This window comes from Polyodon spathula, chromosome 17, assembly GCF_017654505.1.
Source record: "Polyodon spathula isolate WHYD16114869_AA chromosome 17, ASM1765450v1, whole genome shotgun sequence".
In the NCBI taxonomy this organism is placed as follows: domain Eukaryota; kingdom Metazoa; phylum Chordata; class Actinopteri; order Acipenseriformes; family Polyodontidae; genus Polyodon; species Polyodon spathula.
Window position 1 is genome coordinate 2,412,353 of NC_054550.1, and position 27,604 is coordinate 2,439,956.

General features: G+C 38.7%; 1 protein-coding gene across 3 annotated transcripts in view; it reads right to left on the reverse strand.

The window, feature by feature from the left end:
• Positions 1-605: 605 nt before the first annotated feature.
• LOC121329506 (LARGE xylosyl- and glucuronyltransferase 2) overlaps positions 606-27,604 on the reverse strand; it is a 108,450-nt gene continuing 81,451 nt past the window's right edge. Inside the window, exons 1-15 of one of the 3 annotated variants that reach the window (XM_041275094.1) lie at positions 24,899-24,981; positions 12,818-12,999; positions 10,268-10,545; positions 9,695-9,777; positions 9,074-9,197; positions 7,591-7,762; positions 6,761-6,865; positions 6,505-6,617; positions 5,995-6,120; positions 5,372-5,527; positions 4,485-4,648; positions 3,919-4,197; positions 3,065-3,211; positions 2,756-2,951; positions 606-1,465 (exon numbers count right to left, since the gene is read on the reverse strand). In XM_041275094.1, coding sequence (XP_041131028.1) covers positions 1,268-1,465; positions 2,756-2,951; positions 3,065-3,211; positions 3,919-4,197; positions 4,485-4,648; positions 5,372-5,527; positions 5,995-6,120; positions 6,505-6,617; positions 6,761-6,865; positions 7,591-7,762; positions 9,074-9,197; positions 9,695-9,777; positions 10,268-10,545; positions 12,818-12,917 — 2,241 coding nt within the window. In that variant the 5' untranslated portion in view covers positions 12,918-12,999; positions 24,899-24,981 and the 3' untranslated portion in view covers positions 606-1,267. Of the gene's footprint in view, positions 1,466-2,755; positions 2,952-3,064; positions 3,212-3,918; positions 4,198-4,484; positions 4,649-5,371; positions 5,528-5,994; positions 6,121-6,504; positions 6,618-6,760; positions 6,866-7,590; positions 7,763-9,073; positions 9,198-9,694; positions 9,778-10,267; positions 10,546-12,817; positions 13,000-24,723; positions 24,851-24,898; positions 24,982-27,604 lie in introns of those variants that run through there. The other 2 variants (XM_041275095.1, XM_041275093.1) reach the window with 2 other exon arrangements.

The following is a 27,604-nucleotide window of genomic DNA, read 5'->3' on the forward strand; positions in this document are numbered from 1 at the left end:
TTGTCTCTGTAAGTCACCTTGGATAAAGACGTCTGCTAAATAAATAATAATAATTGTCAAAATCAACTATTAACTTTAATCTGTAGTTCTGCAAGGTCAATGTCTATTTTGAACTGACTGCAAAATGAGTGCACATTTGACTATGGATAGAAGGCAAGATGTACCTGCAGATGACTGGTTTGTTAATGTGGCATAACCTGAACAAAGATGGATGACACAGTAAAGTCTCCTGTGTACACTCTAACCCATTTTGGCCATCCTTTGTGAACACCTATGGTAAATTACAGAAATAAAGAGAGGTACTGATCTTCCTTTGAAAACAACAAAATGTAAAAATAAAATAAAAAAAAGTTGCGAAATTATGAAAGTAACAATATATTGTAATCAAAATTTATACATCATTATTTTCTGAAATCTAATAACAAAATATTTAATTCAAGTAGCAAATAATTTAAGTAGCAAAAATAAAAATAATAATAATAATAATAATAATAATAATAATAATAATAAATAATAAAGGTCAAAATAAAAAAAAGTTTTCATCCTTTTTTTAAAAATAAACTAAATCACTAAATAAATAATTTCTCAGTAAAATCTAGATTTATTTAGAGTCACGGTTACCTGTTGATTAAAAGCTTCTTTCTCCAGAGCAGAAATAACATCCAGAGGTGTTATACATCTTCATTGATCTCGGTCAACAATGTTGTCTATTGTGTCTAATTTTCATAAATGTTTGGTGCCAGTAAAACTCTCTATATATAACAAAAATCACCCACTTGGACAGAATCACCTGCCCTCTAAAAAAAAAAAAAACCAACAAAAAAAAAACTGATTGTTCTTTCATTTTAAAGCAATTTTTTTTTTTTTTTTTTTTTTTTTTTTTAAATCCCACAGTTGTTGAAATAACTTTGACGAGCAAATGGTCACCAACTTAAATCCCATTGCCCACATTTTTGTAATCCTTTTACCTTTGTATGTGCTGTATAAAGTTTGCGAAATTGCCAGGACCAATTTATAATAATAATACAAATAGAAAAAAAAAGCCTGGGAATATACATTCGTAATAGTTCCTGTTGTACAAATATTGAAATGTCATCTTTCCCCGCCACGTTACTCTTTCTGTGCATCCACAGCAGTACCCACTTGAAACCCCCTATACAGTAGTGCTCTTCGGATGTAGTGAATTTGCACTGTGATATCCCCTAGCTCTTCAGCAGGCATCAATCCCAGGATGGTAGTTGGCTAGCAGAGGGTTGGGGTAGATCTCCTACATGTTTCTTTCCGCAGTGAGGTATTTCAAGGCTGCTGAGCCGTACTTGCGGGATAGATCCTGGTGAAACTCATCCTTCAGGGTTTGCAGACAATTCCTGTAGCCGGAGCTGGATCTGAACTTGGAGATATCGAAGCTCGGGGCATGAGGCATGTGGATCACAAAGGCATTGGGCAACACCACCAGATCATACTCCTTTATGAGAAATCAGGGAGAAAAAAAATGGACATCATCAAAAGTTGTACAAACGTGCATACTCAAAAGCCATACTATTCACTGTTACAATTGCTATGTCACAGCTAATTTACTTTTATTTTGTTTTATAAAAAAAGACATATGCACACTTCCCTGAATCACCAAACTGCTATTCAGAAATTAGGAATGGGTCTGAAGAACTTTGGTTCTTGGGTATCTATTTATGGAGTAGATAAAATAAATAAATAAAAATTAACACTTTTCCTGCTGCATAACACAATACTTAGCAAACTATAGCTGATCTTGTTTTGATTAGGAACTTGGATATTGTTTGTTCAAGCATTTTAAAATGTCATTACTGCAATCAACTACAGTTCAGGGTTTTCCAAATCTGGTCCTGGGGCGACCCCTTTCAAGTTACTTATAAAATTGTATAGTTAACTGGAAATCTCCAACTGTTTAAAAGTTGAAAAATTTTACATAACAATAATAATCATAATTAAAATGATCTTTTATTAATAAGTTGAAAATTGCCTAAATGAAACAAAACATTCACTGAGTAATGGTCATAGCCTCCATAATTGTAAATAGTATTGTTTAAAAATAAATACGGTTATTGAAATGAAACAGAGCTACAATGTTACCGGGGCTGCAGTCGGTAGCTATCCAGCAGCACTGGTTACAGTATCGTACTGAGCTTGATTCATGGCTTTGCAGAGATCCTGAACTTCTAAAGGAGCACTCTGTCGAAACTGACAGGTTTCATTTGTTGTTGTTGTTGTTTGTACATAAGAGCTACTAGAAAGTGTATTTTGAGAAGGGAAAGCATGTTTAGCACGCAAGTGGTACAGCAGGCTAGATGCATGTCTGTGACACTGGAACTCACTTTGACAGTAGATAGTAACCCTCTTTCTATCCAATGAACCGTCAAAGTTTAAAAAAAAATAGCCGGCCCATTCACAAGTCCTTCGGTTTGAGTGCTTTGCTACATAATACGGTTCCATGACTAATTTTATATTCAAACAATGACTGCACTCATTCAACCCTGGTATGCACTAAAATGGTGCCGCAGGAAATGAATTACAGTATGCTAAGAGGGACAAGAGTGCAATTAACATGCGTTAAAAAAAATAATCTCCCCAAAAAATTAAAGCATTAAATCTCAAAAGTTAACTGTGATTAATGGATTTCTTCAGAAACCCTTCTTACCTCATTAATTGAAAAACTCTACCTAACAGCTCTAACGCTTAGCTCGGTCGATAACAGTGTTTATTTATTTTTTTCTCTCACCTGTGCATCAAGTTCCATGATGTGAGATACTTTGTTCCAGCCAAAACCAACAAACCTCTGATCGTACTCTGGACAGTCACGCCCCACTACAACGTAAGGCTCAAAGTCTGACTCCCACTCCACTTTATAGGGGGTGGTTGCTGTTCTCCACTTGGCATAGTCAGTTGGGGCATGGCCCTTGGTCCACACGTGGTACCTGAAAGCAAAAGTAAAAGGATATACATAAATAATTACAAATCGGTGGGCTTTAAATGCAAAATGTCAAGTTTCAAACCCAGGGGCTAAGGCGTGTAATGAGTATGCAACAACCTGAAAGTATAGAGGGTCCCCATGTCCAGCATGGAGAGAAGCTCTGCTTTGGATTTGGGGAAAGAGAGGCGATATCGCAGGGTTTCAAAAGCTGGGACGATCAGGGCTTTCTTTGTGTGGGCCATGTCCAGCTGGATAATGGATTTTCTGTGGAGAAGAAAAAAAAAACAAAAAACTATTTGATGCAAATGGTTTAATATAAAAGACCAAAAAAAAAAGTTATTGTATTTTTCACAAATGATTTATATTCCCAAGCAGATAAAATTTATATATATATAAATGTATTAAAACACAATGCATAGAAACTAGAATTTTAGATTTTGCAAAGACATTTCACAGACAGGGAAGGAGATTTATTGGATAGAAAATACAGGAATCTTCCAAAAATAGCATTATGGCTATTTAAATATATTTTAAACATCATAAAATTTACTTTATTTGTTTCAGATAGCACAGGTCAGTGATATGAGAGCTGCACCAATGAAATCACCAGGCGAGGGCGCAGAACAGTTTAAAGACTTTAGAAAAGTCTACAAAGGCTGGCAAATTCAAGGACACTACTGATACAAAGGCCAGACAACCATTTAGTTTGCTGACGTGCTGTGGAAAGTATTCCTTTAACCTTGATTGTTGAATAATTCAGGGTTGAGAGCTTTATATTCACACTTCACTGATAATTCTGGAACTATAGTTAATAGGATTTAATAAAACAAAAACAAAACAAAAAAACTCTAAATTACAATTGAGCGTTAGAAAATGTCACAAATCACCTCAATCAATTAGATTCCCAGCAGAGTTTCAATCCACAGCTACGGCTAGATAATGAAAAGCTGTTAAAATGTACATCGGCTCACCTGAGGTAATCATAGAGGCCGTACATTGGTAGGAAGTCCACGTCTGCCAGAAAGACGTAGGGAGTGTTGGCGTTTCTCAGCGCGATGTTCCTCAGCAGGTTGACAGGGTAGAACTGGCCCTCCTTGTAGACGACGTGGTAGCCGACGTTCTTGCGGCTCTTCAGCACCTCCGAGGCCTGGGCGTAGCGCAGGAACTGCTGGGCCTCGGCATCCGACATGTACAGGGCCAAGCTGATGGGCCCTTCCCAGTGTTTGCAGATGGCTTCCAACATCTGTAACCTGAAAAACAAAGTGGGTGGTGGTGGGTGGGGTAATGTAGCTCGTTAGGAATAACAGCAGGAGTTATCCACTTTCAACGCATTTTTACGTGGTGGCATTTTTTAAATAAATGGCTGCAGATTTATTTCAATTAGGACTAGCCAAAATCTTTTGAAAAAGGTTAACACACTATGCCACAAAGTGCCATTAAAAGGCATTTAAGTTATGGCATTTAGGCATGAGTTATTTATTTTTGGCAACTAGTATTATGCATATTAAGTTGCTCAATACTGGAGTTTCCCCCCTACCTGTCCATGGAGAGTTGGGCCACCAGCGTGACGTCTGCCCCGCCCTGTGTCTCGGTGTACTCGTACTGCAGGAAGTAGAGGTGAACCCGGTGCATGGTGATCCTCTCCCGGCGGAAATCGTAACACTGGTCATCCTCGTCCAGCTCCTCCAGGGCTCCCTGTAACTGGAACACAGGAAGGGGGAGAGTGAGGGGACCGGAGCTGCTTCTCTGCTCATTCTGAAAAACCCAAGTGCATGGGAGAGATGATCCTCCAGAGGCCCTGCTCTTATGGATGACCTGGAGGAACATCCCTGTGGGCATCGCTGCTCAGACACCCACAGAGTGGCGTACATGTGCCGCCAGGCAACACGGTTCTTGTAAGACAGAACACAGCACGAACCAAGGAGACACTAGGGGGCGCCTGATGGAGTAAAAGGACTAAAAGGGTGCTCCTTACTATTTTACAATAATCTTTTGCAATCCTTTTATTATTGTGTAATCCAATTATTACAGAACTGTATCAAATCAGTACAACTTTGCTGCTTTAAAATTACCTTTATTTTTATAAAAGTTCACAGGGGCTGTGAATGACCTGTTTAGAGGTGTGTTTGAGTTCATGCTGATGTTCTACCTATATACACTCCCGCTATGTACACACAGACAGAAATTGCACCCTGGAGCTAATAAGTCTTCCCGATGAAATCAGTCAAGAAAATAAGCGAGGCAAGGTTTGATAGTAAATATGACTTTATATATTTTGTTTAAATATAGCTGACACAGCATAAGCAAATAAATAAATAACAGAAAATGTTTTTTCAAGTTCATACCGTACAGTTAGCAAAGTTTTTCTTCATCTAGTTTGCCAACATAATCCAGTTTATATCCTGCCTGTCATATCTGTCTCACCTTAATGCTCCCAGTGCTGGGCTGGCTGGGGCAACCGAAGAGTTCTCTCCGGAGCAGATTGCCGTCGTACTCCAGGAAGGTCAGATACAGGTTCCTGAAGAACTCCACGTGCTTGTTCTTCACGCGCAGCTTCTTAGGAGAGTTCCAGTGGATCACCTGAAAGGACGAATGCCATCTTACACAGCAGCCTCAACAACAGCAGGTCATCTTTACAATAGACCAGGCATGGGAACAAGACTCCTACTGCATAGCAGTTTCACTCAATCCAGGTTTAACTATGAACTAAATTAGCCGCAGTGTATAGGTAACAAGCTGAGCTGTGTCTTGTTAGTAAAACCAGGAATGGATCAAACTGCTATGCAATAACAACGATTAAGTGGGTTTAAAGGTTTTGGAGGGATCCTGGTTATTAATTCCTGGAGGGCCAGAATTGAATGCTTTCATTCATTTTTAAATAAATAATAATTCATTTTAAGTAATAAAAATAAAAAATATACACCCCTATCATTGCATCCCACTAGTGCACTACAAACATTAAGTATTGTATACCAATACCATTTAGCCACAGCAATGCTTTGTGATGCAATGTGGTTTGCTGAAGCGCTGGGTGAAGACAGCCTTACCTTGAGGTCTGACACCTCTGTGTAGCACTGCTCCGAGCGGGTGTGGTCAGACAGCTGCACATTCCAGAAACAGGGCAGCTGGTGAACCAGGACAGGGTTCTGCTTGATAACAGCATTGAAAATATCCTGCAAGCAACATGTACGCTACGTTACTGCCAGCAGAAATACCCAGCCACACTAGCTGTTTGAAATAGCAAGTTTAACTGTAACTGCCAATAGAATAATCTATACTGTGCCTAAAACTGATCAATACAGAAAACAAAGTGCCCCTGATAAAGAAAAAGTACTGCGTATATACATAAAATCTATCTACTGTACAGAGTATATATGCTAGCTTTACTCTTATAAAAACCTTTGTTCTCAAGGTCTCCCAACAATTTTTTCCCATACATGTTTATTGTAATAATCATCATTTTGAATTGTATCCCCAGAGCATGTATATAAGTGTAAATGAAATCAGTGAAAGGCCTGTGAATTAGCGCCCTCTGGTGTTTGCAGGGTGTCACTGACCTGGTCAGCCAGCGAGGTGGAGAGCATGCTCATCAGCTCCCTCTCTGCAGTCAGTCTCCACATCTGCTCCCAGCCAATCTGGCGCAGCCTTTCCAGCAACAGCAGGATCACACCTGAACCAATGAGGAGAGAGAGAGAGCAGGCGTGACCTATTAGCACTGGGTGAAGACACATGTATCTGCGTTATACATTTCACAGAGTAGCAAGACTGTTTTTGCACTTTTAGGGAATACATGGTGCTATGAGGAATACTTACCTGTATTAAAACCCCTCCCTAGGGCTGGCCAGGGCTTGTGATTCTTCCACAGGTTTCCCAGGTACCAGTCACTTTGGTTTTCTACCAGACCAATGGCCTGTTTGTCTAACACAATGAAGAAACAAGCAGTTAGGAAAAGAGGAGCACACCAAGTCAACTGTCTACAGCTGCTGTATGGCCAAAAGTTTTGCATCACCCTATAGAATGAACCACAGGCGTAATTTACAGGGGGGATACGAGGAACATGTCCCCCCTCACTTTTTTATTATTTCAGATAGAATAATCTTTATGCATGCATCAGCAACAGATACTGACCTGACCCCACCCCCACCCCCCACACACACACACACACACACACACACACTTTTGAAACCAGAGTTACGCCACTGGAATGAACTAATGTTGCTTCAAAAAGTCAAATGACACCTGCTGAATAATGTTCTGTTAACATATTGAATTACATACCACTTTAGTTTTTCCACGTATTTAACGAAAAATCTAACATGAAGTACTGTACTAATATTATGGCTTCCAGTAGACTTTGGCAATATCATTTTGTAGTTTCTTTGATTACATGATGTTAAATAAAATATCTAAATTATGTTCACACACACACACACACACATATATTAATGATGTCTCAATTCTATAATTCTAGGTGGTGCAAAACTTCTGGCCATAGCTGTATATGCGTGTGTGTAATGTTCTATTGAAATTCAACTTAAATGGCAAAAGGAAAGCAACTTTGTGAAGGTTCCCTTTGATTTGCTTTGCAATGTGCCTGTAACTATGTGCAGATTTGTGAAGGAGAAATACAGGGTTAAAAATACCTGTGAATTTTCTAAAGATGGTCCACAGCTCTGCAATATCAGTGGCAAAGGTGATGTCTGTATCCAGGACAATGACCTTTGTGAGGTCAGAGGGTAGCGCTTTGGTCAAGGTCAGTTTCATCAGTCCATATATCCCTGAGTAATGCTTATTGGGAATCCAAGCAACTTCAGACTAGAAGAGAATAAAGGATGTTCAAATGTACTTTCGTTATATGCTTGACTTCCTTTAAGGCTGTTCGTTCACCTGCAGGTCAATCTTTATTAACTTACAGTTTCTTTTATTATAAATGTCAGGGTGCTTAAGAGGCTCCACTTTACTTTTTAAGAGTGGTTATCTGAAGCCTTCCTAATCCATTCAGGGTCTTTCTACATATAGCAGATGGGACATGTGCAAGTTTACAGAAGAGTGCTGCTCAGTCTGGGATGGACCACCCTCATTACAACACGCTCTCTCCACGATATCAGCAAAAACTGCTTAGGAATTCAAATTTACTGAAAGCAGAGGTTGCAGAGATGGGGAGACTTTCTTTAATGTTTAAAATCGCACACACGTAATGAGTTCCATTAGGGTATGTCTAGGATGACACCGTCTGCTGACATCAAGGGGTGTCCAATCACAGTCCTGGAGGGCTATTCCACTCCAGGTTTAACAGTGATATAATAAACTACTTCAGTGTCTGGATGGAGGTTGGATTGGTTCAATTAAACAATTTAGAGCAGGGTTGGAACAAAGACCAGGAGTGGACGGGCCACCGATATAAAAATACATAGAAGGCGGCACTATCCAACGCATTTATCTACTTGACTAATTCCACTACCATGAGAACTAAAATTCTCCAAGCAGCAAATTATTTATAAGACAGCCAAACATGTTTAACATAAACACTCAAAAATGTTTCACGCACACAGCTCTCTTGTTTAAACACTTTGTGTTGCTGTAGTTAATGTGCACAGTTTGCACAGGGTATGGGGAGAAGTGAGGAGAGCCTTGAGCTAGAACAGCAGATGGAATGACAGTTACAACGATTACACAGCTTGCATCATCATGCAACTATTTCTAATCTATTTATCCTAGCAAGCCTCTGCTCTAATGCACTATATACTAACAGCAGCCCAACACAACAATCTTTTTGTCTCAAAACTGTTGCCCTTCACATTTACTGCACAAGGGCCTGACAGCTACATTTTACACAACCTCTGGGAAACTCAATGCATTTTCTAAGATAACCTTTATTCTTTATTATTAAGGTAGCTATAGTCATTGCCGTTCACATTGGCCTCAATTATCAACCTGAGATTTGTAACACTTCATGCCTGTAAGCAGCTGTTAAACTGTGCAATTAGTGTAGACAAAGCCATGTCAAACTTTGTTTCTGATGAGTACTCATATTGGCAAAGGTGATGTGGGGAACAAGAGAACGCATTGTCCTATTCCACGCAAGGGCCAGCGAGAGGCTCACATAGGTTCAAAACAAATCGTTACCTTGAGTTTATCTGCATCATAGAAGCTGACTTGCACAGAGGGTACCATCCAGGACTGAAAGAGAGAGCTGAGGATCTCATGAGCTACTGCATCTGTGATGAAATGGAAATGCAGGGGATTCTTCCTGTTCAAAAAACAAAAGGATTCATGGTCAGAGTACCGTTTTGTTTAATTCAAAACAAAACTGGTTTTGTAGGCTTTTATAAATAATTTTTTATAAATAATTTTAAACTGTTTAAGGAATTCTTTCAAAGCAGAAACTAAAGCTAACAATTAGAAACAATGGATTTAGAAAACATAAGGCAACCTTCAGCATTCACAGATCTGTCAGCAAGACAGACTTTTTTCATTCACAGAGAATATGATGCCTGTCTCTCGGTGACTGCAGCCTATTTCTGAACTGAAATGTCAAGCTGACCTGCAAATAAGTCACTTTTCCTTGAGCAATCGCTCTCTCTCCCTGTTACCAAATAAAGAATACTGGGAACAACAAGGGCATGGGAACAACTGGGAACAACCAAGGTGACTTTGTTTAGAAGCTGCCACGCATATAGATTGCAAGTCTAAGAAGGCAGAACAACACACCCTGCGTGGTAGTTTGTACCGAGCCAAGACCCTTACCTGTGGAACAGGATGGACTTCACAAGGGTGACCACGTCACGGCTGGCATTGTGGCCAGCACACACACATGCAACATGGAGGAGCTGAAAACAGAGCGACAACAGCCAGGAGTTACAACCTTGGGTGGGTGAGTAGTGGATTGGAAACACACCTTTCCTCAAACTCAAATAAAACCTTGGCAACAGTTGGCGCAATAAACTAAACCTGTTAGAGGAGAAAAGCATTCTGGTCATCCTGTCCCACTGAAATCATCAGCCTAGCTGTGAAGTGTATTGGTTTGTAATTCTCTTATACATCCACTAGATGGAGTAAGGTCCTAAAGAGCTGTAAAAGTACAGATTATGTAGTTTATCCTTAGTACAGTTACATTAAACACACAAGCCAAGTATAAATTCTGCCACAATAGAAACACTAGGTTGTATATATTTTAAAAAGTCAAAGTACATTAATTTTACTTTTATGTATGTGCTGTATACAAACTATATAAAAGTGTTGGAACTACAGGTGAGTATGAATGCCTGTTTTGCATTACATTACTGTAGTACTAAAATATACTGTTTTTATAATATTTACCTCACACTTTTCCACCATGGGCCGTTTCACGCAGTCCGTGTGATTGCCCCGTTCCTCTGCAGTGTTCTCCCCGTCCTCTGCGCCCGTGTCTGCGGACGCTGCCCACTGCTGGTGGCCGTAGTTTCCATCCTGATTGCTGCCCTGGGATTGGCTGATCTGAAAGCGCAGTTGGCGGTTCTCTTCCTGCACTTCCCGGACGCGTGCATCGAGGACGTCGTGGTCCAGATAGCGCTCTGACTGCTCACCCAAACACGGGGACAGCAACAGGGACCAGCTGTCTGCAAGACCACCGCAAACACAATGTCACTGCAAGGTAGCCAGCTTCTCCACATTTATATTACTTTATCTGATTTAAGCTCTTTAAACAGAATATTTTAGTAGCTCCCTGTACAATAGGGAGTCAAGCCCCTTACAGCTATTATAAAATTAGCTGGACCAGAATACTAGGATTGTAAAAAATAAAAAAATAATTCGTCCAGCCATATTCCAGACAGCATCGCCCTTAAATAAATAAATCACAATGGAGTTTGAAGCATATAAAATATCACCAACGTTCCTCCTGAACCAGCTACTAAAGCACAGAAACCATGGGTTGTACCAGACAAACAGGCTCTATATGTTGAGGCATGCATGCAAGCATCATCATCCTTTTAAAACTCATTGTCAACATAGAATACTTGGTGTAAATCAGGGATTGTGACATACTATTATAAAATACAAACTAGCGTAAATAAAAAATATATATCATGCATTTCAGCTCAATAGCTCTCAGTTCAAAAGATCCTTGGCTTGCATCGGGCTCTACAAATGTAGAATTCATCTCATCACCTTGACATAGAATACGCAGTGTTGAGATTATGTTTATTGTTGTAGATTTGCCCGTGTTTGGCAACAGCACAGCATTATATTTATAACACATAGGCCTGTACTTGCCTACCTGATTTTTTTTACTCATTTCTTTGTTGTATTGTAGATGAGGGTCATGAAATTCTAATGTGTAATACTTTTCAATTTGAAGTACGCCTCTTGCGATGAGTGTTGCATTGTGAGTTAGCTAATGCCCTGTGCTATGGTGATGGACAAGCCTCTTTCTAAAAAGACAGACAGGAAGGGAGACCACAATTAAACCAAAGTAACCACCAACAAGAAGCCTTCTTCTGGACGGCAGTGGATATTGCACATTCATTCCCACATGTAAAAGGTCAAACTTTTAATCACCCAATTAAAACGCTTGTGAAGATCCTCCAGTAAATGGGATAAATGTCACACCTTGAGGTAGGCAATATATCCTATTCAAGGACAAAATCAATCAACCTCTGTACAGAACACAAAAAACAGTATCAGGATGTAATATACAGTGTTCCAGAGAGCATTCCATCTAGGCTTATGTGCTTTTGCACATAAAATCAACATGCTAAATAGTGGTTTACTCAGTCCACAAACAGCAAACAGCAGACAGTATGTGATCAATGCCTACAAACTTGTGAACAAAAACTCCACAGGCAGCTGGAGACCTTGTGCCGCTAGAATGTAACATTGTGTTTGCTCCTTTTGTCCTTGATTGTTCTCTTAAAACTAAAGTGTTTCTGTTTTCCGAGAACATAACAGTCCTTTTGTTTCACTTCGTTTTTTTTTTTTTAGGCACAAAAGCAGCTGTTACAACATGAAAACAACACACCACCCGAAGCGCAACACTAGCACAGTGGGGAGGGAGCGAAGATATTCACTACTTTCATTCCTCTACTGAAATCCTACATTAAAATGAAGAAGCACATGAAAGGAAGAAAAAGAAACGACAGGAAAGCAATGCATTTTTCAATTGCTTATTAAATGCATTCTGCTTTTCAGATCGCTGGCGAGCAACATCAGATGAAGCAAACCCCAGGATAGCAGTTTCCTGTACGGTCATCAGGTCTGTGCATTAGGTCCAGTCAAATAAGAAACAGCAATCCCTGCTGGGCAAAGTCAAGCCAATGCAATATCCACCCCCTCTGTTTTACAGGCCTTTTCCGCAGACACACAAGATCAATGATGACCTGACTCACTGAGCTGTGATTGCACCTTCTCTGCAGCCTAGAGAATTTACTTCTGCACAGCATCAAGACCAAGAAAGCTTTAAAAACGACAAGTTGTCAAATACTTCTGTAGCAAGCTATTTATCTCAGCTGATGGCAGCAAGGACACTCAGCCACAAGCACTGCAACTTGCTAACTGCTGAAGTGATTTAACCCTCTGGTATGGGGTTTAAACAGGGTTTCCTGGGTCTAAAGTCTGAGCTCTAACAAGCGACTAGACTGATCTGTGTCCAGTTGTTCTTCTGGATTTAATAATAGACATACATACAAGTTGTTGGTTATGTTTTTTTAGCCTGTATGTAGACTGACTGGAACGACTTCTTGAAGGGCAGGAGTTCATCATAAGGGCTTTACTTTTACAGTAAATAATAAAACGTTGCCTATTGCTGCTCTACTGGGTATGTATTGCCAGCTCTGTTGTGTGGATTTTTGTTATCCATGGTTTTTAGCCTGCTAGTTTCTGAGTCATACTCACTCTCTAAATTGCCCACAAACAGGTAGAGCCAAGTGATAAGGACGACAAACGTCACCGTGGCAACCAAGAGCTTCAGCTTCCCACGGCAAGGGCAGGACATTGTGGGAAAGAGGAGATCAAAAGGACAGGAAGAGTTCAGGTGGGGTTCAATCCCACTCCAGCTAACTGCAGCATCCTATCATCTGGAAAGAAAAAAAAGAGTGGAGTGAAATCAATTGAACGTCACTTTACTGAGATTATTACCTTTGTTCAAAACACAATCCATAAAAAGATTTAAAAAAGTCAGCAAATGCATAATCTGAAGTTTGAATGCAATCACTCAAAATTATATATATATATATGATGGACACACACACACACACACACACACACACACACAATGGAACACAATACAAAACACACATTTATTTATTCAGCACTTTCCAAGACAAGAATCTCAAGGTGCTCCTCCACCTACTGCATGCCACTGGATTACAATAAAATAAATGACATCCTGCTCTCAATCATCTTAGGAGCAGAATGGCTAAAGGCTCCTGCACCCATAAGCTGGTGGAAATATAAATCAACCAACCTGAACTGAGCCTGTCCCTGCAATGTACATTTTATAGACCATCAGTATTTAGTTGATGCCTTGAGCTTGTGCATTTGCCAAATTATTCAATCATAAAATCGATAATATATGGGTATTAAAAGAAACCTGCATTACGAGTGATACACTACATAAAGCTATTGATAAAAACACACGTTTGTCCAAAAAGGTTGAACCTTAAATCAGTACAGACCTCCAAAACCAGGTCTAAATAACAAAGATGTCCACAGCTTGAGCTGTAGGAGTCTCTGACTGCCACATTAAGGAAGTCTGCTGTGACACAGTATTCAGATAAGAATCGTCAGGACAGGCTTGTTAATTTAAACTCGCAAGAGGCTGATTTAAAGTCATGGTTAGAAGCAGTGGGGCTAAACCAAAAGGACAGCATTGTACTTAAGAAATAATATATTAGGAACAAAGTGCATATAAAAGGTAAGGCTTGGCATCAAGGGTATTAAAGGCTTTTCTGAATTGCCTGGGAACAAGCACGACACGCCTTTGAATGAAAACAATGAGGTGCCACTGGCTCCCACTGTGGCTGCTCCAATAACCTTCTGTCTCATTTCATTTCTCTCGCTTTCTCAAACAATTAAAGAAGTCAATTCCAGAAAGCCAGTGGTAAATTGCTGGAAAAAACGTGCTGTGATTATGTTTACTCTTCGGCTCGCTCTGCTTTCTCTATCGCAACTAATAGGGGACTGCGAAGTCCTGCTCCCTCTTTGCTCCAGCAAATCACATCTGGTTTATAGCGGTGCATTGAGAGCAGGCAATTAGGACGTGTCATTTACCATCATGTAGCAGTATGACTGCGTTCCTGGCTTTGTACTCATTTATTCACTAAGAAAGAGACAGCTTGGTGCAATAACAGGGTCTCTGTGTCATAACTTGACATTACTTTTATTTGTGACAAACTGACCTCCCCCTCCCATCCTCCCTCTAAACTGTGCATAGTGGCTCTCCGGGGTCTTAAGATAGATGCAGGCACAGTTTTCTATTAAGCAGGAACCCTGCCACGACAGATATAGAAGGACCTTCACTGCTCTTTTCCTCTAGTTGGGGATGCAAAGCGTGTGCGTCACTGTCATTGGCAATCCCAGTCAGTAGAACAGTTAAACGATTTCACTTCAGGCTGAGGGATTGGAACGAGGCTCCATCAATTAAAAGAGCTCAGTTTAAGTGGTGCCCGCAGGATGTTATCTAGCAGATAAGGTGTGCAGAGAACCAGAGGATCTCAGTCCAGACATTACAGTGGCACCTGGCTGGCTGATATGTTGTGCATTACAATAATGCTCTCCAGCTAAATATAATTTGTGCAGTTTTCTATAGCATTCTGTATAACACTTAACCATAGTCCTATTGTAAATTACTCTGCATGTAATGCATAGTTCACAGCCTACCTCTGTAAAGCGCTTTGTATTGTTGGTCCACTATGATTATATATATATATATATATATATATATATATATATATATATATATATATATATATATATATATATATATATATATATATATATACTAGTGACACAAGTATGGGAATAAAATCAAAAGAGCACTCCTGGGCGTTGTAGGGTTAAACAAAAAGCAGTCAAGAATCACTGACCTATAACTGCAGAAGGAGATACGCAGCATGTGGCTCAAACACAAGGATTAAAGATTAACTAACCGCTGAAACAGTCCATCAACTATTAGTGCACCTGTAACAATTTCAATCCAACCTCAAATGCTTTTGATCCCAGGTTCAAATCTGACCGGGAGATTACAGAGATGGAAATAAGACCCCATTGTTTAATAAGTCAATAGCCAGGTCTTTTAACTCTTATCCTTAACAATCTGCAACTTCACAAGGAAAAAATGACAACTTCAGCAAACAGAGAGAATATGAGGTACCTTTAGTTGGAATTCATCCCCACAAGCACAATGTAATGCATGCATACTTTGACAAAGATAACGCAAATGCCTGGTAGGAAGTTATTCTTCAATGCAGTTATTTCCTTGCCTTAAATCGAGATCCCATTTCGAACGAGGATCCATCAGAAAGTAAGTCTTCAATATTATTCTTTTTTATTATCATTATTATGATGATGATAACAATGATGACGATGATTTTTTTTTTTTTTTTTTTTTTTTTATTAGCCTGGCCCAAACTTTGAAATAACTGCATCTTGAGCCAGTTTACCTGGTGAATTGTCATTTCTATGTTATCCCTGAAGAATTATGGTTGCTCTCAGCCTGGTTTTTAAGATGACATCATTTTTTACAGTATTATGCAGCTGATCCAATCAAATCCCATTATTATTATTATTATACTGTTTTCTTCCCCTCAAATGAATGCCAAATCCAGTTCCAGTTTCAGAGATTGCAGATGTAAATCGCAGTGCAGTATAGAATCTCTGCATATACCCATTACTTCATTCTACACTGCCAGGCACTACAATTCAGCAAACCTACACAGTAGAAAGTACTAAATAAACAATGCCTTGGAAGACACTGAACAATTTGCCATTTTAGTTTTGCTAGTCTCCATCGGTTTAGATTTTTTTTCTCTTATTTTGATTCCTTAATTCTAATAACAAATATCAAAACCTGAAATACATAGAAGTCTGGGTCTAGATTTTATAATATTAACCTCTGAAAATGTGCATGACCAGTATCACTGGTGTAAAATTGATATTCTTTGTAACTTTGCGCCCATGTGTAAATCAATATCTCAGATTACGCTAATTGGGCAACCTGACTCTCAAAATGATTTATTATATCTTGCCACGTCAGAGAGGTCAACTAGCTTCTTCAACATTACCGAAAATGTGCAACTGCAGCTGGGGGTGCCATGAGCAATTACGGAAGATCACTTGGACTCTGCCTGTAGTTGCTGCTTTGTACTGTAGTGTACCTCTGCATTGCAGCACTAATTCTGTCCATGCTGGACTGTCTTAAAATGTTTTGCCCCAGCAACTCATAGCAGGAATTACACTGAATTTTCCACCCCTGAATAACTGGCTGCTCTGCATGCAACAGTGTAATATGTTTACTTTCTGAATTTGGGATTTTAAAATATTTTTAATACCGGTATGTGAAATAGCCAGCAGGTAGACTCCAGTAAACTAGAATCCTGTAAACTAGACGTTATCTCAGTGGGTAATCATCCTTTAGAAATGGGAGGTGGCCATGGCTGCATAAATGGAATTAGGATTTCTCGACTTTCTCTCATTTACATCAAGCTCAAGTACAGCTAACGGTAGCCTTAAACTATTCCTATGAAAAAAAGCCTCCTGCGTTTAAAAACCACGATAAAGTGAATGGATCCTTGCTCCTCTGCCAGCACTCGTTAAAACATAGTTGATGTTTCTTGGCTCCAAATTTGATCCATTTAGAGCCATGAAGTCAGATATGTTTGCTGCAGAGCTGGATTCCAATTTAAAAGAACTAATAGAATGGCACTAGAAATAACTGTATATGTGTTTTCTTTTAAAGTAGCCTCCCTAAAAGCTCTTGATAATAAATTATGGTAAGGTTCCAATAATGACTTCACAAATCTAAATGCAAATCAATCCGGCATTCTTATCTGAAGCAACAGAAAGCAGCAACTGGCTGTGGTTGAACCAGAAAGATTCTGGTTGGGGATCTCAAGCAAAATATAAAGAAAGAAATGCTGATGTGCAGGCAAGTAAGCTTGGCTGAGTTGAGTTGGGGACAGAGGGGGGTGATGCTGGTAAGCCAGAATCACCGTCAAGCCCTCTTGAGGTGTCGTGGGCTAGTCGACGAAACAGAGGATGGAAGGTGCCCACTTGAAGACCCCAGAGATGTACCCTACTTAGCTCAATCCAGACGGTTGTCATGCTGATGCAGCTGGGAGGCAAAATAAGCTGATCCCTGGAGACAGAATTACACTTCAGCCATTAACACCAAGCAGAAGGATATCTACATTATCAGATGGAAGGAAATGCATATGGAAGGAGATGCAGATGGATCACGTTAGTTTACTGAAAAGCTACGCCTTAGTTGGTGCTTATCTTGGCAAGAGCCGAGTTCAAATCAGAATGAAGTTTAACATCTACTCTTATGTAATGGAAACCTTGCTAGAAATTCCACACACAAGATAACAAAAACACACAAGAGACAGGGCCTTATTGTCAAGGCTTTTCCTCCACTCTCTCACTAACTGCGAGTATTTCAACTGAGAATCAAACCATTTAAGGGTTTCTTGCATATTACAGTAGAGCCTATCAGATCCGATCCAGTAAGATACGATTCCCTCTATTAACCGAGGGGCATGTGCTGTTTATACATGCTGCTACCAACTGAACGGCACGGAGGGAAACTGATCAAGGCACATTTTACTAAGGGTCTAAACAGTCAATTCCAAACTCCACTTGAGTCTCGGGATAACATGCACTTCCGGTTTGAAAAAAAAAAAAAAAAAAAAAAAAAAAAAACGAAAAACTGTAGGAATACTTTGGCATGGACTGAAAAACCATGGTAAGAACCAGTTTTAGAACACTGTTTGGTAAATTGCCAAAGACTGTAGTCAGTGCTTTGTTTTGCCATAATTTTCACTGATTTTCTTTGTATAGAGTACGTACAGTACTGTACTTTGGTATTTTAGACACATTGAACAAATTACTCTGAGATATGATATTCACATATCTGACGGACCCTTGTAACCGCTATTACATCGCTATGGCAGGTTCCACTGTACTATTAAGTAAAATCCAAAATGACTGGTTTACCTGGAATTATAAATAAAAGTATGATATCAACTTAAATGTAGAAGTGCAGTGATCCCAGGTCTTAATTACTAGTCCTGTGAAGAACTCTTGCAATAATCCATCCTCATCCCAGCAGGCCTCACATTCATTAACATGTTGTTATACAGAATCTTTCCAGGCCTATGCAGGTGGCTAATTAGTATTGCATTCCCCTGCTCACTCCAGTGCGTAAGGAATGATAATGCTTGCGCAACAGCGGCTGTCACTCCTGATACACATCTTAGTGCTGACAAGGCATGAAAACAGTTCACAAACACATTTCTCACAGATACGTTGCTAGCAGTACCTTAGCCTCGTATGATTAATTGGTTGGGTATTGCGCTGAATTTTTTCCAACTTAACAGGCAGTTAAACCTCCAAAAAACGGGAAGAAGGTTATACAAACAATAGCGTTTTTATTTTCCAAGTTGAGCGGTACTTTTATGTTTTCTAATATTTTAGAATATACTGTGCACACAATTGTTCCAGACGAGAAATGCAGAGATTCAGATTACAAATGAGAAAACACATTTTCTGTCAAAATAGCAGTTATTTATTTGCCATAACAAGGCTGAAGCCGAAACCAGTGGATGGTTTGCCGGAAACATTTTTATTGCCCATACATAACTGTTTAAGGTCTTATGAGTAAATAAAACAAACAGGCAATCCCTCTGTAATGCAGATACTATTAAAATCATGAATTATTGATCATTACAATGAATATGAGGGATCTTTTTCTTTTATCCTGGTTTTAACGTGGCATACCTCATGTTTCACAGCATTACTGCACTTCAAGCTGTGAATTATCTTTAAAGCATGCCTTCTCCTCTGAACTTGTGCATCACCGTGCTCCAAAAGATGCATGAATAACAGTGGTAATCTATAACCAAGCGCTAATCATTCTGAACCGAGAAGTCACGGCTTTGACCTTCACCTACAGTAGATGCGATCCTTCATCTAGTCATACAGTGTGCAAATGTATTACAACACCTCAAGATTTATATACTTTATATATCTACTTGCGTGAAAACCTTTGGGTGTGAGATTTTCAATTTTCAGTCGATAAATCAGTGATAAAGAAACAATAGGCACTGTGGTGTGAAAATACCACTTTGTGCTTTAATTAGGCATATTAAATCAACTTCTAACAAGCATCATGCATTTTACCATTTGTGGCTACGTGTTTCTTTTCTCTTACTATTTAATATTAATAGCATGTGCAGCTTATTAAAGTCATCAATTCAACAATTTCTAAATGTGCCTATTTTGAATATATTCCACTTTTTTTTTTTTTTATTTAGTGGTTTGACTTCATATGCACAACAAATCAAAACCACAGAAGCAATAGGGTGTTCCAATAAATATGCACACCCCTGTAGTTCAGAAAAAGAAGTGATTGATCCTGTAGTTCATGAATAAACGTCTCGTAAACAACTACCATACACATCAGGCACAAGAGCTTTTTAGTCTTCCAGTGGGGGGTGGGTCCATGCCCTTCAAGGTGTAACCCTGCTACAAGGAAAACACTATCAAATGTTGTAACCTTTATTTTAAAAGGTTTATTTTTATATATATTTTTTATTTTTATATTAGTGCATTGCTGTTGTAAACAAATAGATATTACCTTGTTACAAATGTGTTAATTCAGCCCAGAAGATTTTTCCGATTAAAAATAAATCAACCCTACACATTATTTCTTATTAAGAAAGTCTCTCATAAACAGGGCCGGGATAATGAAGGCTCCCTCATCAAACCCCTGCCGATGCTTTCAAGTCCTCCAGCACAGCTGGACACTATGGAATACAAATTGCAGATATTGTTACACCAAGATCTGGTTAAAAAAAAAAGGTTTCAGTTTCAATTTGAAATGCCGATAGAACAAAATAAAAAAGGAATTAGGTGAATACAGCTCTTATAAATTCCTTGATCTGACTGCTTTTGATTAATTGGACTGTTTTAAATGTTACACGGTTTTTAATGAGTAGCTGCTGCATGGGTTTATTGTAATACAACTATACAGGATAAAGAGGACAGAAGCCAGTAATGTTAATCCAACTGTCTTGAACAAACAAACAAACAAATAAATAAACAAACAAACAAACCAAATAAATAAAAATGTCCATACCAACAAGATTTAGAAGAAGATGGGAGTTTTGCCTACAAGTGATGGCCAATATGACACATTTACAAGCTGGTTCACCTTTAATGAAGCTGCAATAGGGTCTATTTGCTGCAATGAACATGTCTACTGCCACATTCTTCTTCATCTATGTGAGCTTCATCTTTAAACAGTATATTTAGCATTATGGAGATGTGAGGAATATTAAAAAGATGATTTTGTTTAAAGTTGGGACTCGCATTAAATAATAAAAAAAAAAGATAAAGTAAAAAAAGAAACCTAAATAGTTTGATTTAAGGTAATAAATAAATAAATAAATAAACTCTAATAACAAATATTTCATTTTTGTCTTTCGCTTGTTGACAGAACTCCCATCTTTTAAAACCTTGTCCTTTCAGGTCTTGGGGATGAAGATATTCTATAATAAAAACTGTGTAATGTCTAAGCTATGACTCCTTTCACCACAGCTTTGCAAAACACACATGGTATGTACAGATCACCACAGAAAGAATGGAAATGAAGTATAATCTGTGGTCAGGAAAGCCTGTACACCTCCCACAAAGAGAGGCCAAAGAAAAGCCAAAGATCTTTACTGTAAAGTATGGTTCTTACAGTTCTGCTTCGATAGTTCTACAGTATTAAACCGTCTTACAGCGATTCCTTTCCTGAATTAGTTTAGTGAGTAGTGTAACTTTCACGTCTTTTTGATAAAATAACAAAAGCCTGGAATTAATCCTAATACTGTATTTACTTTTTTTTTTTTTTTGCAGTTTGTTTAAAGTTTATCTCTTTACAGTGGAAAAAGGATAGCAAAATCTAATTACATTGTAATAACTGGGTAACTACCAAAGGTCCCTACTCTTAACTACTGTGCACATTTACATGGAAATAGTTTGTGAGGAACATCTTGTTACCTGATGTAGTTACATGGTATTAAAAGGCCATTTTGATTTAATTACACACTTATTCCACTAGTAGTTACACAAAAGCATGCACAGATACCCACTTATTACCTTGTTATTGCATGACTGTATACTTTTTTTTTTTAGGATTTTAGTTTGTCAACATTACATATAACCCATCAGATTTCCCACTTTTCAAAAAATTCCTGTCATGCAAAATAAACTGTGCCAGTCAAATAAATGGGTTGTAAAAGTTGAAAGCTTAGCTTTAGAAAATATTCCATGATTCACTGAAGTTGTTTCTGATTTGATTTAATTGTTTCTTTTAAAAAAAAAAAAAAAAAAACTCAAGCTAGGAGTGAAGACATTTCCATGTCTAAACAGAGAAGCACAATTGATCTTCCTCTCTCATCTCAAATGAGCCTGTTCAAAGGTGTTCAGAATCACATGACCAGACCTGTCCCTGAATCCCAAGTGCATCCCTGTCTGGGTGAAGAGCAGCCATGTGCAAGGTCTTCTTTAATTCTCTTTTTACAAGGTCACTAAAAGGGTACAGTTGAGTAAGAAAAGGTTTGCCATTCTCTACACATTTCCCAGAACAGGTTCATTTTTTTTAAACCGGACCACATTTATCTGATAGGGGCAGATGGTTCAGCCAATTTTAAAGACGCCCTACATCTTGTCTGTTATATGACTTTGCTACTCTAGGCATTATTTGCTTGTAGTATATACTTGGATTTGGAAATTCAAGACAATGCTACAGTATATATGCAAGGTTCAAGGTGCAGCAGTTTGTCCAGTGTTGTATTTGAAATATTTGCAATGCTGAATTAACCAAAAAAAATTATATATAATAATTCTCAGCTCGATAAAAAGAGGACCTGTAAATTTTAGTAAAGCTAAAATAGATTTGTAAGCTTTGGTTAGCACTCCTTTCAATTTTTCTGATTTTAATCGTGTGTGCACAGCCCTCTCTAAAATATGTATATGCTTTAAAAATTTAAAAGGCAACTCAGTTTATCAGAAGGAGTTTTTCTCTGCTGGACTGCAACCTTTCCGTTACTGGGGCTTGGAATATGACACATACCAGATTCACTATAGTATGAATGAGAACTGCAGAGAAAAGACTAAAAGGGCAATTGATTTCTCACATAATAATAATTATATTATAAAATCTTTATTTGTACATAGCACCTTTCATAGTAGACCACCAACACAAAGCACTTTACAGAGGTAGGCTGTGAACTGTGCATTACATGTAGTCACTTACAATAGAACATTGATTTAACATCTTATCCGTAGGATGGAGCACAACAAGGTTTAGTGACTTGCTCAGGGTCACACAGTGAGTCAGTCCATGGTAGAGGTGGGATTTGAACCGGTGACCTTCTGTTTACAAGCCCTGGACTTTAACCACTGGACCGCACTGCCTCAACATACAATGTTCTAAAGCAGAACAGTGCCAGTGGAACTCTGGAACAGTGCCAGTGGAACTCTGGAACAGTGCCAGTGGAACTCTGGAACAGTGCCAGTGGAACTCTGGAACAGTGCCAGTGGAACTCTGGAACAGTGCCAGTGGAACTCTGGAACAGTGCCAGTGGAACTCTGGAACTGCTTTCATTTTATAAGATTACAGAGCAAAAAAAAAAAAAAAAGAAATAGGAGAAACTTTTGTTTTTAAAGTGTCTTTTGTTGAGACATAGTTGCTATAACTGAGTTGAGAAAAATAATGCACACTAAAGTGGGAAAAGGGGGTATTGTTTTTGTCAAGTAACTGTATTTTACAACTTTGTATACATTGGGTTTTTTTCTTGGGGGGGGGGGGGGGGGGGAGAATGCATAGCACAATCCTCATCTCTTCCCTCCCCCCTCTAACAAACCAGTGCACATTATGTGATCGATCCTGTTTCATCCAGTTTTCAATAGCAGATAACACAGGTTCTGTCATCTTTATTGTTTTTGTAAATTGAAAATTAAATCAGTGCATTTTCAAATTGGTTTCATCATGGTGTTAAGGATTTTGTTTTCCAGTAATGAATGTGAAGTGCTTTGTTATTTAGCCTTTTCCTAGTTACCTTTTTCCTTACAGCGCTTGGTTTAATCAGGTAGGATTATTTATTTATTTATTGTATTACTGCTGAGTGCTATAGACGAGTTGCTTTCTGAAACAATTTGTTCTATTGAAAATAATTGAATATTGGAATATAACGCATCTCAGCTCCCTAGAACTAATGTTTCCAAACCCTGGTTCAGTGGCCTACTTCCAGTACCTGTGAAGCATGCATTGTCGGTGATCAGGAAATCCAAACATGCCTGAACGGCACGGTCTTCCTCTTAAGCCATGATGCTAAATAGCTCACTAATCCTAAACTAAACACAGCACAAAACAAACAGGAAAAACATCTGCAAACTGACCTCACTGGTAGTAGACTGCTAGATTAAAAACTGTATCTTTCTGTGATCTACAGTCTCATACAACCTTAATTCAGAGTGTTTGACAAGAATGTACTTTTGCTGAACAATTGAGAGGACACATAAAAAGCACCAATCTATAGCTGTTAAAAAATGGGCTGTACTGTTTTTAGTGGGGTTTTTTTGCTCAGGGGACAAATAGATATTCTTTTGCTTTTCTAGAAGAACAGCTTTACAGAGGAATAGTACACCCTCCAAACAGGTCTGAGCATGTCTGGGTTTAATGCTGCAGGTCAGGCACAGTACAGCTGCCTGTGGTTAAATGACGAGTTTTGACACACACAAAAAAAAAAAAGACAGAAAGAAACAATTAATAGGAAAGATTATTATTTTTTTTTAACAAACAATCAATTTACTCATTATTAATCACATTTGTCATGCATGCTAAAATATGTATCCGTGTTTATAAACTAGCAATAAACATATTCTCCATAATTGAATAAATAACGAAAACTCCAGCTTCAGTAAATAAGAGGTCAAAACAGTTACTACCGCCTTTTTTCTTTTTAACAATTTTATATCACAGACGCTATGGTAATAGAGAAAGTGCGGTTTTATGCTGTCATTAAAAGGGACTAGGATGGGGGAAATAAATAAACCATGAAATCCAAACAAAGCCGTCCCAATAAAAATGTCACTGGCGATATTGTACTTAAATGTTGAAGTAAATAATTTCCTAATAGGTTGTTTTTGCCCACCCTAATGGGCTCAGCCAAGCGTTTCATAAAAAAAAAAAAAAACACTAGGAGTGAAGCTGCCAGATGAAGACAAAAGCAGCAGACAATTTCCATAAAATCTCAAATAAATCTGCAAATCTGTAAAAAGTGCAGTACATGCGCTCATTAAAAATGCACAAGGAATCGCTGTGTTATCATTATGCAGTCTGTAGGGATGTCTTAAACTGACCATACAAATGAATGCATCTATTATGAGTCAGAGGATTGTTAAGAGCAATCGGAGCTGTAAAACTCCACAGCAGCTCTTAACGAAACCAAGATCACTTTAGGTCTTATAAAATACTGACATTTTGAAATGGCACCAAAAAACACACACACAAGAACCAACGGTCAGCTCACCTTTCCCAAAGAGTGACGATTCAGTGGAGTTACCTCCATATTTTAAAACGCACTATAAAAAGGTGAAACCCAAAGCCATTGCAAAACAAAACTAAATAATGTAAAAGTTCAGCTCTCAATGCATTTACAGGGAAACACGCAGCTTTATTGTTCAGAGCCCTTTGAACTTCCCTACCTGCGCATGTCCTATTAAAGAATAAACTCTTCTCTCCAGCTTCTTCAAATGAAGTCCTGACTCTCAGGTGTGTCACACTGTTCTATCACACACACACACACACGTCCAATCAGCACTTTCACTCTCCCTTTATCCCTCGCTCCCTCCCCCTCCTTCTTTGCTCTTTCAAAACCACTTTTCCCTCAATAAAGCAACTTGCCGTTTAACCTTTAGCTTCAAAAGACTCCAGCAGTCACTTCCACTCTTCCTGACAAGAAAACTTTTAACTTCACCTCAAACACAATGGCTCAATCAGGACTGACTTTCCCTCTCTCTCTCCCTTGCAGACCCGTGCTTTGCTGCTTGAGGGATGGTATGTGGAATCTTGGACATGATTATCCAACCATGACAAAAGACAAACTATTTGAGGAGGTCTGGAATGTCAGCTTTTTACCCATCTAATTCAACGTAACCACTGTGAAAATCATTAACAGAGCGAGCCTGGACAGAAGTTGTGAAGGTCATCTGGCTGGGTTTTATATACCGTACTTGTTAGGAATGTTCAGATTAAATGCGCTCATCCGTGTGAGGGCTTAAAAACAAACACAGCTTTACAGCTACCCACAGTTTATTAATCAGCTGCTGTGTATGTATGGGATTCAACAGTGCCGCCTATCAGTAACTTTTTTACTGAATAAATGGGTTCCTTCTGGCTTGTTCTGTGCCATTCCCTACATTTTGGTAAGTGGGGCAAATTCATCTAGAGAAGCTATTGAAAATTGCATGACTACTGCTATTCATAAGGATACTAGACCCCATAGTATATCAAAAGCAGCATTACATTCTTCCGCTGTACAGTGCATGGTACAAAACCGAAACAGGCTGTAAAATTCTTGGCCACCGTGGCAACCCACTTGCTTTTATCACCTTTGCTTTCAGGCATTCTGTAAACATTCCTGATGGAGTTATGATCGCCTTTCCATAGCTGGCCCCTGGAGTCAGGGGCTGGAGTTACTTCAAAGTCAGGAAACCTTCAGAAGGTTCTGCAATAGTAGCGCATATTATTATTATTATTATTATTATTATTATTATTATTATTATTATTATTAAGCAGACGCCTTTATCCAAGGACATGCATCAGCGGCAGAGTCACCCGAAAGACAGAGCACAAGGAGGCTAAGTGACTTGCTCAGGGTGAGAGTCAGTGAGTGAGCTGGGATTTGAACTGTGGCTCTCCATTTCTTTACATTAGGACATAATGTAGCTTTACTGCATTAAGCAGATGAATGTCCAGGGTATTGTAACCAAGCCATAGGCAGACCAACACACACAACAACAAAATCTTTCATGCATGTTATAAAACAGGCTCATGATGGCAGTATATTGCATTTCTGGAGCACAAGCTACCCTTTAGCATCCTATTCCAGCCCTGGGGCACAAGCCATTCATACAACTACTACAATACCACCAGTTGTTGTGAAACAGAGTATTTCACTTAGTTTTCCTTGCATTTTATCGTCCATTTACACACCAGAAAAAAATGCAAGACAATCAGAAATATATAAATGGAGATCAATAGAAAAGACAATTGGCAGGGGTATATGGCAAAATGCCTGATCTGTTCAACTTTTGTTTTTACAAGACTGCCAAATTACCCTGAAGGCAAGCTTACTAACCTACCCAGTCCTGTAAATATTATTTTCCATTTTTAAACGCCTTTCTTAGTCGTCTTTTACTTTTGATTAAGAAGACTCGCCTGATAGCAGCGGAATAATCGTGAAAACATATTATTGACTAAATATTATTATTATTATTATTATTATTATTATTATATATTTTAAAAGTTATTTAAAAACTTCTGATACGGCTTTATCATTCAAGTGAGCGAATTAATGGAGCATCATTTAAAAAGAAAGGGCTTGTAACTGGCGATCTTTCTGATTACCCTGCCAGCTGTTATTATTAAAAGGATCTATCCATTAATGAAGCAAGCAGGTTATGAATTACTTGAAGGGTCAGACGGCTGAGAGGATGATCAAACACAGACATGTTCAATTAAACTGCTTTCGCTAAAATCACAAGTCTAACAATGCCACTCGACCTGATAAGAGGCTGTCATACAAGTGTCAGCACGGAGGACAAGGACAGGATCTTTAAGAGAGAAGAGTGGTCCTGCAAGAATACACCAAACCCAGCAGGAAAGAGACATAAACACAGCTAGTTTGGGATAGGAATAGTTTTTCACCACCAGTATTAAATCAACAAGCTTTGCAGACATAGAAGCCCACATCTAATACTGTACTGTATGTGGATTACCTGACAGTTTCCACTTTGCTAACTTATCTGGTCTCACGCTTCCTAAAACCTGCCAGTTACTGGTTTTTCATATCGTTACATTATTATTTATGTCATGGGAAGGCAACAAACAAAGCAATTACTTTTCAATTTTGCACGGAACTCCCACTTTGATTAATGCAACATAATGGTTACACTCAATCCATTTTCATCCCCCAAGGACACAATGTCTTCATGGTGTGAAATTGCACTCATATTAAAATAGCTGGACAATAGACACACAGAGTTGTAATGCTGCCATTTTAGTTGACATTTCAGGGAAAGTGGTTAAAACAAGACCATGTGCCATTCGTTACGAGCAAGAGGAACTTAAACAGCAGCAGCTCAGTGTTTACTTCAACCTGAAATAGAACCCCAAACTCACCGCTAAAC